Source organism: Lactuca sativa, chromosome 6 (genome assembly GCF_002870075.4).
Source record: "Lactuca sativa cultivar Salinas chromosome 6, Lsat_Salinas_v11, whole genome shotgun sequence".
In the NCBI taxonomy this organism is placed as follows: Eukaryota; Viridiplantae; Streptophyta; class Magnoliopsida; order Asterales; family Asteraceae; genus Lactuca; species Lactuca sativa.
This window is the reverse complement of record NC_056628.2, coordinates 179,409,370-179,425,333: the sequence shown is the minus strand read 5'-3', so window position 1 is coordinate 179,425,333 and position 15,964 is coordinate 179,409,370. Positions and strand designations below refer to the sequence as shown.

Genomic DNA, 15,964 nt, shown 5'->3' with positions numbered 1-15,964 from the left:
TAAACGAATGAGTAAAGGTAACTTGTCAAACAAATGAACATGAGCAAAAAGATTAATTTGTCATTTATCTATTCATGCTCGATTGTTTGTTCAGTTAATTTAAACGAACGAACATAAACAAGCTCTTTGTTTTTATTCATTCGGTTCACTTACAAACCTAATTATATTGTGGTTGGTATATATTAATAATAAAAGTTAATATTACAATGACATGAGAAAATTCATGATATAAAACAAACCGTCTTTTCTAAAAATGTGACTTCCAATATGTGTGGATTAGTCGAAAACCTTTAAGTTTGTTGTTGAAACTTGTTCTAATAGTCCTTGAGACGACCCACACCGCTTTGTATCAAGAGTATGATATAAGATGTTAATTAGTACACAATGGTGGTGAGATCGTTATATAAGAGTTTCGAGTTCACGGAGAATCTAATCCACATTGGAAATTTGCTAATATTCATACCTTAGCATGTTACGTCTCGAATTTCAAAGGCAAATTTTCATTTTTATTTATTTAAAATATAAGTCTTACAAAACATTACAATTCATTATTATATTAAAGAGTATCTTAGCGGAAGTCTATAAAACTTTATTGATGCTTTGATGTTGATATAGTCATGTTTGAGCCTTTCCACGGTATGATGAACAACCTGCAAAGCAGTTATTCAACAACTATATGCCGAGACATAATGAATTCCCTCAAAATATTCCATACCACAAAACATATACAATGCATACACACAATGAGCTTCAACATATAGTTGGTCCACCCTTTGACCTTCTGCATAACATATAATTGGTTCGTCCATTTTGCTTACAACAATAGCTATCCCACATCTTGGACTTTAACATGAAGCTAGTCCGCCCGAGTCTATTGGCCTTTAGCACGAGGCTGGTCTGCCCTCAACTCTATATATAATGACATACACATAAAATAACAATCCACATAACAGGCAACTAACTATCCTAGTCTAATTTCCTAAGTGCATACTATAGGGTAACTATATCCTAATATACATAAGATACATACTTGAGTATACAATATAGCGAGATGAACTTACCTGCTCAGTTTCTTAAGGGATAAATAGTTAACCGGACACTTTGATTAACGAGCATCACTCCAACGAGGATCTACCTATATTACTATAGTTTATTAGTTCCTTTGGGAATCTGTAATGTAGACTTGAGCTACTACTAATCCCAATGAATACTGATAATTCTATCAAATAAAGATCGGTCAGGCCGGACAGTTGGGAGACAGGATCATTTCGGCGTATAGCTTTTCTGAAATCCAACAACCAAGCCAACATGACCATTATAGGCACCTCTCCTGTAAGTAGATCAATTAATATTTTGACTTTGAATTACTAATAAATCTTTTTTAAAGGTTCATAATAACGACTTATGACTATAGTTACACATAAATCCAGAGAGTGTAGCTTAACTTACAGAGGTTTTAGTGAAAACTGGTAAATATAGGCAAACAAAATCCCGACTCGAACACTTCTATTTTCCGAGCACTACGGGACCTTAGAACCTTACTAAAATATCCTAAAATTTGGGAGAAAGTTGGACTCGAAGGAATTGAAGAGATTAAAGATAGATATAGAGAATTTGAGCTGAGAATGCATGAATTTCGGAGGAGTATTTATATGGGAGAGGGAGGTACGCTGCGTAACGCCAAGGGGCACGCCGCGCACTTGGCCCTTGCTGGCTCCTATCACCTTTTGACACATATCTCGCTTCGGTTCCTCCACACATCTTTCTTCTAGAAGGTGGCACGTGCAATGTCCGTAGATTCAGACTAGTTAATTAAGACATACTTAGCGTTAAAAATGACTTTTTCCTAGAAGATTATTTAGAATAAATAACCTTAACCAAAGTTATAGTGTATGTGACAAGGGTTCTGTACATATAAAGAACGCTAAAATCCGACTTTGTATGAAGAAGTTATGCTTCTTCATCGTTTCACTATTAAATCGGCACAACTCTACGTATGGTAACAAGTGAAATTTTGATAGATTACGTTTTAGCCTAAGTGATCTAAATGAAATTCGTAGTTGTCGTTAAACCGAGAATGTGCATATAGAGAATGTTCAAATCTGACTTCGTAAGATGAAGTTATGATTTTTTGATTTTCAGTGCATCAATATACAACTTAGAAACCGAAGTAGAGATCGGTTGAGTGTTAGGAAAAACAATCTAAATGAGAGTTGAAGATCTCATCTATATGGTTCTGTCAATATAAAGGCAGTCGAGAACGAATATCATATGAGAAAGTTATGGATTTTTAATGGACTTTAATAGTCTAAGCTTGTTAAAAATATAACATTAAAAATAAGTTCAAAATTAACCGACTGGGTCTAAATGAAAGTTGATCTCATTGAGAGATTTCTGGAGATATAAATAACGTTGAATACGGAGATCGTATGAAGAAGTTATGACATTTTGAAAATCAAAAAATCTGTACGCGCGAAGTGCACCACGTTCACTGATGACATGGCACCACTAGAGGGCGCCACGTGGCATGGCCGGAAGCCGCTTCCTCCGAGAAACTTGTTGACATGGCTCCAAAATAACACGACACGTGACTCCATAAGAGTGTGACATGTGTCACATTCTATAAGGGGGTGAGGTGGGCAAACGACAACACGACACGTGACAGAAGCCTAATGGAGCCACCCAGGCCCTAGTACACGGCGCGCATACCTAGAGGTGGTGACGACGCACAAGGTTTTTCTTGCCTATAAATATCCGGCTTCGTGTATGCTTTCACCTCTGCACCTACACACTTTCTCTCTCGAGCGATCTTACTTTTTAAGCCATTTTCTATCGTTTCTGACCTGCAGCAAAGACCTGCGACACCCCTAAGTACTCATCTGAGTAATATCCTTCGAGTAGGAGATCCCGAGTCAGTATTCTGCCCGCTTAGATTTCGGGTCTTCATCAAGAACCTCTATAAGTTAAGCTACACTTAGTTCATGTTAAGTGTAACTTTTAATTATAGGCATAGTCATTATTATGAATCTATAATTAAGGTTTGTCAGTAATTTCAAGTCGTTATACTGATTGATCTACTTATGGAAGTGATGCCTAGGCTGGATTTAGTGAGGTGTTTAAAGTGTGATTTTCAAAGAGTATACTCTGTATACCAAACGGACCCTACCTCCGGTGTGATCCTACCTGGTTATTCCTTATTTAAATCTTAAAGTAGACTTTGGGATTGTTGAGGAATATAAACCCTTAGGATAATAGTTCCATGAAATATGAAATTAGACTAAGACTTAGCGTTATGTACGTCTAGGTCTTTTGAAAAAAAAAGGTGTACGGTAAAGCTCTGCCCAATTCACCAATCACCAGACACCTTGTCAAGTGATTACATAGTTCATTTCATGAACATGATTTAATACAAGTATAATTAAAGTAGTAAATATCTAATGGAAGTATTACATGAGTTATATGCTTATTGCATGAATTATATGTTAATATATGTATATACTGTGCTATCTGCGGACATGATATGGTTCTATTTTATGTTAGGATAAACATATAATTTTATATAATAATATTCAAGGTAAAAATTGTTGAGAAGATAAATTATTAATAATACTTGTTAACGTATGGTCCATTAGCATGGTCCAGACGTCAAGACTTGGCGCACTAACCTTGGTTGGCGCTCTCTTGGCACTCGCCTGCCAGCCTTGTCTAGCGCCCACGACTGAATCTTGCCCAATGCCTGCTTCCAACGACCCCAATAGGCCTTACACAACTCCTTGTTAGCTGGTCATGAGTTGGGTTGGCCCAAGGCCTGACCTAACTCTCTCTTGACCTAATTATCCCATATAAATAGAACGTAATCTCCTCCATAGAGGGAGAGCTTCCCTTGGACGTTTCCTAGGACCTAAACCCTAGAGTCTTCATGGCCAAACACACTAAGATGGTTTTCTCTAGCTAGGGAGAACCATCTCATCTCTACCAACCGATCTAACTTGATCGTCGAAGCTTGCTCCCAGTGCACAATCCCTGGGGAAACTCTAACGGATTTGCTATGACTGTAGCTTAGGTATCTCGCCGGAATCTCACTGATAGCACCGCCTCCAGATCTCCGATGTGGATCCAACACAGAAGACCCGACAGCCTGAGCACATGTCGCAACATTATGATTAATAATACCTAATACTCTTATGGAAGATAGGTTAGTGTCGCCCAAGAATAAAATTGGTATTAAAAAGTTGGCTTTAGGCACTATAATCTAGTCTAGGGATATACTTAGGCTTATGGAAGATACCTAGTTCATATTATGTAGTCTCATTAGGAGAATGTTCATAACCTAGGAATAGAGAGTAAATTTCTATTCCATGACACTATCAGGTCCCGATTAGGAAACTTTTAGCGGTATGTCTGATCATATCTCAAAGTAGGATGAAAACACTTGACCATTCTAGGCGGTCTTGTGAATTACGTTTTTAGTGTAGGCTCATAACCTATAGATGTAGTTGAAAGGTAATACCGTATTCATTAAATTACATTGAAGGCTTGGGTGCCTTAAGACTTACATCGGCTAAGGGATCCCCTAGCTGTGTAGTCAAACTCTTACCTTAAATGGTTCATTGGAGAAACCTGATAATCTTGGACTAGGATTTGTGAGTATCGGCATGAATAGATATGTAGGAATATAAGCCAAAATGGATTTAGTATGGTAACGATTGGTTTTGCGGGTCTGATAATTAAAGAATATTATCATATCAATATTGTGTGGTTGAAATCCTTATGTATCTCACCAGGTTTCCCAAACCTGACCCACTGAGTTTATATGCATCACATGTATCAAGACTTAAGCTACTGGACTTGATTAGGACACTGAGTGATTAAGGGACTACCTGCAATAGTATTCAGGATCATCAGGTCTTTACACTGTAACTTATGTATCTGTATTGATTATGACATCTTTATGATTTTAACATTTTGGAAACAAACATTTGTAATCAAAATGATCTTTTGTACTGGGATTTTATGCAAAAAAGAAAAAAAAATAAACAAATGATTTTAAAATTGTAAAGAAAAGTTTTAATTTGTTCTGAAAATTAGAGGATGTCACATGTGTCACACTCTTATGGTGCCACATGTCACGTCCGTATCTTACCACGTCATCATGTCTCTTGGAGGAGTGAAGGGTCGGCTTGCCACATGGCGCACTCCGGTGCTGCCACGTCATCAGCACAATCTTTTTTTCGTAGATCTTTGGATGACCATATAACTTTCGCATACGAGCTCCGTTTTCGACATTCTTTATATCGACGGAAAGCACTTGATGAGATTTACAACTTTCATTAAGGTCTCAACAATTAATTCTTGCTTTATCAAAAATGTGTATTTTCATTGGCTTAGACTGCTAAGATTGCTGTGAGAATCATAATTTCCTCTCATGAAGTTAGATTTGGGCGTTCTAAATATGTACACTCTCGGTTTTACAACTACTACGAATTTCATTTAGATTGCTTAAACTAATAAGCCACCTATCTAAAACTCAATTTTTCGATACGTTGAGCCGCTTCGGTTTAAACACAAAACTTTGAAGAAGCATAACTTCTTCATACGAAGTCGGATTTTTGCGTTCTATATATTTATGGAAAACATATTGAGGTTTACTATGCGTCCATGATAATTATTTTGGCTTAAGATTAATAGATTTTTATTTCGTATTTTATAATAATTACACTCTACGGTTATGGTAAAAATGGGATGTTACATAGCATGCATTTTCATGCCTCTTTTTCCAAATAACAAATGTTATGTGAGAACATATGATATTGTGTTTGTCATATATTAATTAAGGACCGATGTCCCTTTGGACATGTTCATTATCATCTCGACTTTTCCTAGATCAACGATCTCTTCCTTGGCCACATCCAAAGCAACCGGATTTGAACTCCAACGCCATAATGTTCACACAATGTAGTTTTTCAAATCTCTTCCTTTGTTTCAACCACCTTTGTTCTAAGAGGCATCTCCACCGACCAAGAAAACAAAGCTACCCAGTTCATCATTTCCTTTTAACCTGCCAAACAAACTGTATCCAAAGCCACTTGATTTGATGGATCCTTCTTGCCCGCTTTTCACGCACTTATGTCAGTATCCCCTTATCAGGAACAAACGATCGAGAACTGCAAAATCCCCATAGCATCCACCATGCGACACTACCTTCAAATTCGTTAGAAATCGCATGACATCCGTTCCAACCGTCTGTTTTTTGCTAAAGTCACTTCACTGGACTCCCCTCGGTGTGTAGACAAAACCCCAAAGAACCACCAAAGCTACCTTTAATGGCCACCCCCATGTCGCCACCATCACTGCCTTTTTCGAGTATTTTCATCCACCCATTTTCAAATTGACACCACAACTAGAACCATTGAGAGATACGCAACAAACCCCTACTAAGAAAACCTATGTAGCATCTCGCCAAGAAAAAATTTCTTTCATTTGCTGAAATCCTAGCCCCCCCCCCCCCCCCCCCCCATGTAGGGGAGGAAGAAAAAAGGTCAATTTAAGTAATTGAAGCTAGTAACTTTAACTGAGAGAGAGAGAGAGAGAGAGAGAGAGAGATGACATCGTTAAGGTTGAAGTTGGCGACTAAAGGTGTTGGTGGTGACGACGATGCTAGCGGTCGTTAGGACGGTGACGAAGGTTGTGGTGGATAACACTAGCGTGAGAGATGAAGTACCAACAACGACATAAATTAAAACCATAAAAAACTTTCCATAAAACCCGAAAAAGACTAAATACTAAACTTCGTATTCTATGAGTGTGTTTGAGAGTGCTTTTAAATCTCCTTGTTGGTTTTTTGGAGAAGCCTTCAATTCTTGACTTTAAAAAAAATTATTTTTTACCTAAAAAATTAGTGTTTAGAAAACATTTTTTTAATTAATTAATTTTTTGAAAAGCTAATAAATTACCAAATGACTTCTAGCTTAGCCGGGGGTGGATGTGTGTGGTGCCCGGGGGGTCCCGGACCACTGCTCCGCTTCGGTCCGTTAGGGTAAAAAAAATTCTATTAGGTGCACTAGCTTCAAATTCGTTTGGGTGACACTATAATTTCGAGAATTTGAGGCCCAAAATATAAAAAGTGTAAAAAATGTTAGTCCAAAAAAATAAAGAAAATTGGCCCAATAGCCCAAATGCATTGTGACTTTGTAGCCCAAGTTGCTTATTAAGTTTTTAACCTAATTTGGAATTGTGACCCACATACCTAATATCCATTGGCAACTCAAAGAAAAGAAGCAGGAAACGATCGCCTTCTGAAAAGAAAAAAAAGAATCGACAATTCGGCATCTCCTGTGAAAGCTGCGATGAGAAAAAAAGATCGCCAACGCAGCCTCCTGCCTCCCTTCAATCGATTACAACCAAGGCATAAGTATTTCGATTTTGCTTGGCTTGTCTTGGCACTCCCTTCAAACTTACAAATACAATGAAACAAGTAGGTATTGATAATTTTAGGTTTATGAAATTAGTCAAATTAGTTGTTTTTTTTATTGAAATTTCTTATTGTTTAGGTGAAATTAGTAGTTCTTAACCTTGAAATTAGTTGTTTACTTGTAACTTGTTGTTAGAATGTTAGATACTTAGATTATTAACCTTGAAATTATTCAAATTATTTTCTTTTCCATTGAGTTTTTGAATAATTGGATGACTTGTTTGATATTGAATTGTTAGGATAAAATTGGGTCCTTTTTTGGAAGAACAAATATCAATAAATCAAGTGTTGGAGAATCCTCCAAAAGACGATGATCCAATGATTTAAGTTTTGAAGAGTCCTCTAAAAGACCATGTCCTTCTAATCAATCATTCCCTTCGGTTTCTAATGTAAATCCACAACCTACAACTACTCCAATTACAAATGTTGAATTAAAAGATCTTCCAAAAGATCCGGATGTTAGACCAAAGATTACAACTTACCATCCAAATCAAAGAGATGAAATAATGTAGCACCTAGTTCCTGGTACGTAAAATTTATCTTAGTGGTTTTCATTTTTTTAGCCTTGGACTCGGCGAGTTGTAGGTCCGACTCGCCGAGTAGAGATGGGACCCGGAGCATGTTTGAGTTGGCGACTCGGCGAGTCCATATTCTGAACTCGGCGAGTCCCCGCTGTCTGATGAAACCCTAATTCCAAGGGTTTGCCCCTATTTAAGCTAGCTTGTGCGGCCCAAGCTCGCCCCTTTCACCCTTAGAGCGCCCTACATCAAACCCTAACTCGTTTCTTGTGAGATTGAAGTGATTAGAGTGATTCCTTGAAGTTTCTGGGAGAAAAAGGAGAGTGGATCAAGAAGAGGAGAAGGAGACCAGATATCTTGGTGCTATTTCAGAGTTCTCTGAGGTATATCTCTGCTCCATTCTGTTTGTATGCTTAAAACCCCATTAGAGCACCTTCTGAGCTCTTCTTGAACCTTTTTCCAAGCTTGTGCATGAAGTAGAATTCGTAATAGGTTGATTATCTACTAGATCTAGTCATGTTTGAGCTCCAGAAGCTCAGATCTATAACCTTTATGGGAGTAAATTGCTTGAATGTCCTAGATCTACCTTCTTAGCCTTTATTTCGCCTTTAATCCCCATTTTATGCATTTCTACACGTAAAGTTGGAAACTTTACGTGAACATCCTGCCCTAAGAACCCAGATCTGTATATGGCATGGACTGGATTCGAACAAGATCGAGTGTATAGTAATTGCATGTGGCAGACTCGGCGAGTCACTCATCGAACTCGGCGAGTCGGGTCGCGAGTCCCCGAGTTTTCCCCCTTTTCGTTTATGCCGAGTAGAGTAGTGAGTCCTGGGTGGACTCGGTGAGTTGGAAGCTGAACTCATCTGGGAAGGAACTCGGCGAGTTAATGCCCTGACTCGGCGAGTTTAAGGCAACCTTCTTAGATCAAGAACAGACTCGACGAGTTGTTCATACAACTCGGCGAGTCAAAGCATAAAGTGTTCATCGGATGAAGATGAACTCGACGAGTTGTTCATACAACTCAGCGAGTAGGATGAAGGACTATTGGCCTTGGGTATAGAAGGAAAACTCGTCGAGTCAACGTCTAACTCGATGAGTAGAGACGGATTTATGGTCAGACTAAGGGAAAGGGACTCAGCGAGTTGGTAAGCCAACTCGGCGAGTCTGGTCAACTGGCAGTTGATTGTGACTTGACTCTCGATTTGTTAAGGGTAAATGGTCAATTTACCCTGAAGTCGGTTAGCAGTATTTGACTAAGGGTTTTGTGGGAATTATAGCCGGAGGATCTCCGGAGCAGCAGTAGCAGCAGACAGTCAGTTCTCACACAGATCGGCAGTTACTTTGAGGTGAGTTTCCTTCCAGTAGTAACGAGTCTAAGGCACCAAGGCCGGCCCGTATAGACGAGATGTTAGTATTAGAGTGTGGGCCGAGCCTGTATCTCTTGGTTGAGTTGATTATGATATATGCCAGTATGATAGAGTTGTCTATACTTGTTGTCTGTGTGATACTTGTATATTATGGGTTAGCGGCTGAGTGTGGGCGAGGCCCGTATCTCTCCGAGAGAGGAGTATGGGCGAGGCCCGTATCTCCCAGATAGTGAAGTGTGGGCGAGGCCCGTATCTCCCGGCTAGCGGAGTGTGGGCAAGGCCCATATCTTCATGAGTGTGGGCGAGGCCCGTATCTCCTAGCTGTACATTGTATGCTTGCCTGGTATGAGGTATTATGGGGGAACTCACTAAGCTTCGTGCTTACAGTTTTCAGTTTTGGTTTCAGGTACCTCTTCTTCGAAGGGGAAGGAGATGGCGCGGTAGCGGTACATCACACACACCTGCTTGTATTCCGCATTATGATATTTTCCTAGGAAATTGTACTCTGACATTTTTATGATTATGACAATGTTTTCTGACATGCAACATCTTTTGTGAAATGAAATGATTGTTGAATGAATTATTCCTAAATGTTTTGCTAAGTACATGTTTTAAAAACGAAATTTTTGGCCCGTATTTTTGGGATGTTACAAATAAGGAGGACATATTTGCTTCAAGGACCTTGTCAACCAAGGGGTCATACATTCCATTCAAAGAAAGTAGGTTCAAAAGAAAGACGTTTTGTTGTTAAGTGGTTTGATGACTTTGATTGGTTAGAATATAGCATAAAAGAGAACAAAGCATTTTGTTTACTTTGCTATGTATGTGGAGACATGGTGGGAAAACAACATGGGAGAGATGTATTTGTTTCACAAGGTTTTGATAGTTGGAATAAAAAAAATCATTACGAGATCATATGGATGGTATTGATAGTTTTCATCAAAAAGCAAAAGAAAATTGTGAATTTTTATTGAAAGAAAAACAATCTATTAGTGCAGCCTTCAAGAAGCAAACCAAGATTGAGAAGAGTAATTATAAACTTCATTTAGGCGCTCCAATTTGGTGTTGTAAATTTTTATTGAAAAACGGTTTACCATTTCGGGGTCATGATGAGTCGAGTGACTCTCTTAATAGAGGGTTTTTCTTTGAGTTATTATCTTTCTCGAGAGACCATAATGAAGGCATTCACAATGTTACCATAGAAAATGCTCCTCAAAATAATCAAGTGACGTACCCGAGGACTCAAAAGCAAATTGTTGAATGCTTTTCAATAGAGATAATTTTAGGTATTTGCAAAGAAATTGGTAAAATTGGTTGATGAATCTAGTGATGTATCAAAAAAAGAACAAATGACCATAGTTTTGAGAAATATCGACAACCGTGGAGTGGTGAAGGAAAGATTCATTGGAGTAGTGCACATGAATGATACATCCTCTTTGACTCTTAAAGTGGCCATAGATGACGTTTTTACCCGTAACAAGATGGGGTTCACATTTCAAAACCATCACAAGTTTGATGAACTTATTTCTAGAGGTTCGTCATGTTCTTGCTTATGTCAAAGAGAAATGATCCACTTTAAGTAACCGAAATCAAGCATTTGGTATCCTAAAATATTTCAAGACACTAGATTTCGTATTTTACTTACATTTGATGTATGGAATTTTACACCTCACGAACGTATTGTCAAAGCATCTTCAAAAAAAGGATCAAAATATTTTAGAAGTGGTTTCTTTGGTTAGAGGGACAATGGACACATTGAAGTCTTTAAGAGACACGAGGTTTGCTAAACTTTTATCAAAGGTATTCTCTTTTTGTCAAAAATATGATATTAAAATTGTGGAGATGATGGAAAATTATGTCACATTAAGAGGCCATAAGACTAAAGTTACTAATCAATTTCATTTTGAAGTTGAAATTTTCAACACCATCATGGATATGCAAATTATAGAATTTGAGACTGATTTAGTAAACTTAGCACCCAATTACTAGAATACATGGGGGCTTTGAGTCATTGTGATTCATTTGTTATATTTGACAAAACAAAGTTGTTAAAGTTGAGTGAGTTATACAAAAAATATTTTGATAATGCGGAGATGATGCAACTTGATGGTGAACTTTAAATACATTATCACGCTTTGCATAAAGATGACCGGTTCACTAGTTTGCAAGAAATTTCCGACATTTATCATTTGATGGTGGAAACGGGGAAACATCGGCCTTATCCCATGATTTATAGGTTGTTGAAATCGGTTTTGGTTTTACCCGTTGCAACTGCAACAGTCGAAAGATGTTTTTCTGCGGTGAAGTTGTTGAAGAGGATTTGCGTAACAAAATAGGTGATGATTTTTTGAACGATGTCATGATTTTTTATGTTGAAAAAGAAATACTTATGAAAGTGAAGATCGAAGATGTAATGGGTCGGTTTAAAAAAAAGTGTACCCGAAGATGTCAAATTTAAATATTAAAATGTAATAGATTGGTTTGATATACTAGTACTTTTTTTTTATGTTATTATATTCGGACGATAAAAAAATTATGTCACTGCTATGATAATTTTCTGCATCCGCCACTGAGCTTGGCGTTATTAAATGTTGTCCCCTTCTTAAGTAAGATTGTGGGTTAAAGTCCCATAGTACACATAAATATATTTAAGAAGTAGTTTACAAGTATATATAAAAAATTTAAAATATTTAATAAATCATTTTGAAAAACACTTCCAAACAACCAAAAAAAGAAATTAAAAAGAAGAAAAAAAAAAGGAAAAAACCACACGAGCATTTTATATTAAAAAATAACGTGGCTCTTAAAACATTACATTTAGGGGTGTCGAACGGCTAAAATTTTTTAGTTTTTCGGTAGAACGGGTATTTCCTTAAGAAAATAATACCCGATACCTGACCTATATTGTAATTCGGGTTTTCGGGTATTCAGGTTTGAGGTCGGGTTGGGTAATTATCGGGTATACTCGAAAATTTCTTAAATGACACTTATTGATAAATTTTTTTTTTTATTTTTTTAATTTTACATGTTGGTTGATTTAAATAAAGAATTGGGTAGGAAAATACTTCATACAATTAACAAGTACATATATAATAACAATACAAATCATTATAATATGTTATGTGCTTTTTTAATTCCATTCCGTGCGATAGTGAGAAACTGAGAATTGTGATGACGGTTCAGGACTTCATATTCAACGTCGTATTCCCTTTGCAAGTTTGCGTCGACTGTCGAGTCGTCGTTCATAAGAAGGAAACGAAGGGTTTTATTTTATTTGAAGTGTACGTACGTGACTGCATTATATATTTAGTATTATTTAAAAAACGAATTCGGGTATACCCGAAAATAAATATTCATACCTAAAACCCGACCTATATTATTATCGGGTTAACCTATTACCCGAATGTTTATACCCGTTATCCGTTCTACCCGACCCATTCTACCCGAATTCGGAACGGATCTGATGGTAGAATGGGTTTCGGGTTTTTTGGACGCCTTGATTACATTCCAACTGAAAAATTAAAATTGTAAGATTTTAGTTTTCCTTTTCATTTCCTTCACGCATCTTCAATCTTTAGAAGAAAAACCCCAAATCAGAATCCCAAATTTTGATGATTCTTTCGTAATTGATTTCTTGAAATTAGAACTAGGGTTGCTGAGAAAAAGAAAGTTTAAACTCAATGAGCAATTTGAGGGGAATTTGTAGGCCTCATCATGCGGTATACTCATCGATAACATGTTGTTACAGTAGAGCTCGGTGTCGACCTCGATCGATTGTTAAGGTTTCAAATTCGATACGCAATCCTAATAATTCCTCAAACCCTCGATTGTCTTCTTCCCGTTCAACAGTTTTCTCTCCAGGAATTGATTCATCAGATGTTCGTCAAATTGAACCCTTGTGGGGTGGATTCAGTAATCATCAGCGGAGGACGCTAGTTAGGGCAGCTAATTGGACTAACGAGAAATCTCCATACGATACTCTCGGTATATATTTTCATTTTCAATGTTTCTTTTACTCTGTAAATTACAATATATGTATATATATATATATATATATATATATATATATATATATATATATATATATATATATATATATATATATATATATATATATATATATATATGTTCATGTAATATATGTTTTACAGTTACGCTTTTTGTGTTAGTCTAAAAGATTATTAGAACTGAATTGTTATAAAACACCAAAAACTTTATTAAACATGAAGACTTAGGATTGAATAATCAGAAAATCATAATCATCATCAATTTTTGCCAAACACTCGAAACTGAAGTCACAGTAATCAGATTAAACAAACATCCAAACACTATCTTTTCGATTGTCACTAGTTTCAAGTGATGCATTAAAGACGACCATGCAGAATAAATCGGTTTTGCTTTCAATCTTGAGTTATGAACATTCAAGTGAGATGAAAATGTGTTTTTCTCTCTTGGTATGTTCAAATCTGCACAAATGAATAACAAGATGATCGTATAAGGGTATATTAGTAATTTTACCCCATATCTAATGTGTTAAAAATGTAATGACACAGAGCTGGAGGGCGATGCTGATGATGATGAAATAAAGTTGGCATACAGACGTTTAGCAAAGTTCTATCATCCCGATGGTTTGTCCTTGTTTACTTTCCTTGTAGTTTCTAAAATGGTAATAGGGTACTTTTTTTCTTGGCTTATGGATATACATACTTATTTCTTTATTTCTTTTTTTTCTTAAATAAATTAAATTCCCTAACTACCCTTGAAGTAGTCTATCTGATTTTGTGTTTGTAGTTTATGATGGCAGAGGGTCTCTTGAGGAAGGAGAAACTGCTGAAGCTCGATTCATCAAGATTCAAGCAGCCTATGAGTTGCTAATAGATAGTGATCAAAGAAGAAAGTATGATATGGAAAACCGTGTCAATCCAATGAAGGTAACCATCAAATCATCAATGATTTTATCTGTACTGCATTTGACCTGCATTGGACTGTGAGTCGATAGACTGATAATGATGTCATTTACACAAAAGTTGTAGTTTTTTGTCTCATCCAAAAAGGTGGGAGGGGGACTTGCTCTGAATCTTTTGTTTGTTTGTGTAAAAGACGTAAATACCCTTGTCAAGGTGTGATTCTGGTATTTTAGATTTTGATCATTGATACTTGCTGACGTGGCAGGCATCTCAAGCATGGATGGAGTGGTTGATGAAAAAGCGGAAGGCTTTTGATCAACGTGGTGACATGGCAATTGTTGCTTGGGCAGAACAACAACAACAAGAGTTAAATATCCGTGTACGTCGCCTCTCACGTTCAAAGGTATTGATTTTTAATAATCATATTTAATAAATTAATTATTTAAAAATACATTAATGATGTATGAAATTATAGATTGATCCTGATGAGGAAAGAAGAATTCTTGCGAAAGAGAAGAAGGCATCAATGGAGAATTTCAATAATACTTTGAAAAGGCATACGCTTGTGTTGAGGAAGAGGGATTTGATGAGAAAGAAGGCAGATGAAGAGAAGAAAAAACTCATCATAAGTAAACTTTTAGCAGCCGAGGGTCTTGAGCTCGCGTCAGATGAAGATGATGCGTCATCGTAGGGGTATTTTCGGTATTTGATAAAAAATTACTTATAGGGTGTATATTGATTAATAGCATAAATTGTTGTATTGTATATATATGGCTTACAAGATACAATACAAGCATAATGTATCTTTTTCAAGTTTATTCAACTTTGTCTCCGTGAATTTATGTTGCATTTGTTACATGGAACGATATTGAACGACATGGTATGGAAGCTTTTTAGGGTTCTTTATGATAAGAAGCATCAAAAGGTTAAAAAAAATCGACATGAATGAGACAATTTAAATGTGCTTGAACTCTCTGGTTTTTGTAAATGATAATATTGCACTGAGTTACTAGAGATAAGTAATTTATAGGTTACATTAGGATTTTGATTCAAATTGTGTTGAAAGAGAGGTTGTAACGGATTAAAGAAAATTCAATGATAGCTATAAATGTGAGGGGTTCATATGTATTCCCCTTACATGAAAAAGAGCATTTGACCATAATGTTGTAAAAGCATATATATTGACAATGCATAAGAGGAAGAATTTAGATATCCAAGTCTCCAATAAAGGTGAGTAACATGGGTACATTCGCATGACATATGTACCTATAGTGCAAATTAGGAAAGTCAATTGTATATGGTTTCTTAAGTAGAAATATTGTATACAAAAGAATTTGTTGAGTAGAGCCTATATTATATGGTTTCTAGAGTAGGACCATACACATATAGATTCATAAGTAGAGCGTATATCATATGGTTTCTTGAGTAGGGTCATGTAGAAAAGATTTAGTGCAAATTATATATCAATTTATTTCTTGAGTAGGTCCATACATACATTGTTCTTAAGTAAAAACATACTAGACAAGATCTTAGGTCGTGTCTTGAGTGGAGTCTAGTGCGAGTTACACTATGACATTAAGCAAATCACATGTTGCATTACATTGAGCATTCATGCACAAATAGCTTTATAACTTCAATCATATTTCTCTTCCGTCTTGTTGTTGCATATTCAACTCCTATTGCAGTTGCGACTAT

The 15,964-nt window shown here is 36.5% G+C and overlaps 1 protein-coding gene across 1 annotated transcript; it reads left to right on the top strand.

The window, feature by feature from the left end:
- The first annotated feature begins 12,884 nt into the window (after positions 1-12,884).
- LOC111891411 (uncharacterized J domain-containing protein C4H3.01) lies at positions 12,885-15,107 on the top strand. The gene is made up of 5 exons (XM_023887464.3): positions 12,885-13,346; positions 13,916-13,990; positions 14,154-14,293; positions 14,535-14,672; positions 14,745-15,107. Exons 1-5 carry the CDS (start codon positions 13,043-13,045, stop codon positions 14,958-14,960), a joined length of 873 nt encoding a protein of 290 aa, XP_023743232.1. The 5' UTR covers positions 12,885-13,042; the 3' UTR covers positions 14,961-15,107.
- The last annotated feature ends 857 nt before the right edge of the window (positions 15,108-15,964 follow it).

Excerpts from the sequence above, each read along its gene's own strand:
- LOC111891411 (XM_023887464.3), top strand. The coding sequence starts at position 13,043 with ATGAGCAATTTGAGGGGAATTTGTAGGCCTCATCATGCGGTATACTCA. Across the intron at positions 13,347-13,915 it reads ATCTCCATACGATACTCTCG|AGCTGGAGGGCGATGCTGAT; the intron begins GTATATATTTTC and ends GTAATGACACAG. Across the intron at positions 14,294-14,534 it reads ACCGTGTCAATCCAATGAAG|GCATCTCAAGCATGGATGGA; the intron begins GTAACCATCAAA and ends CTGACGTGGCAG.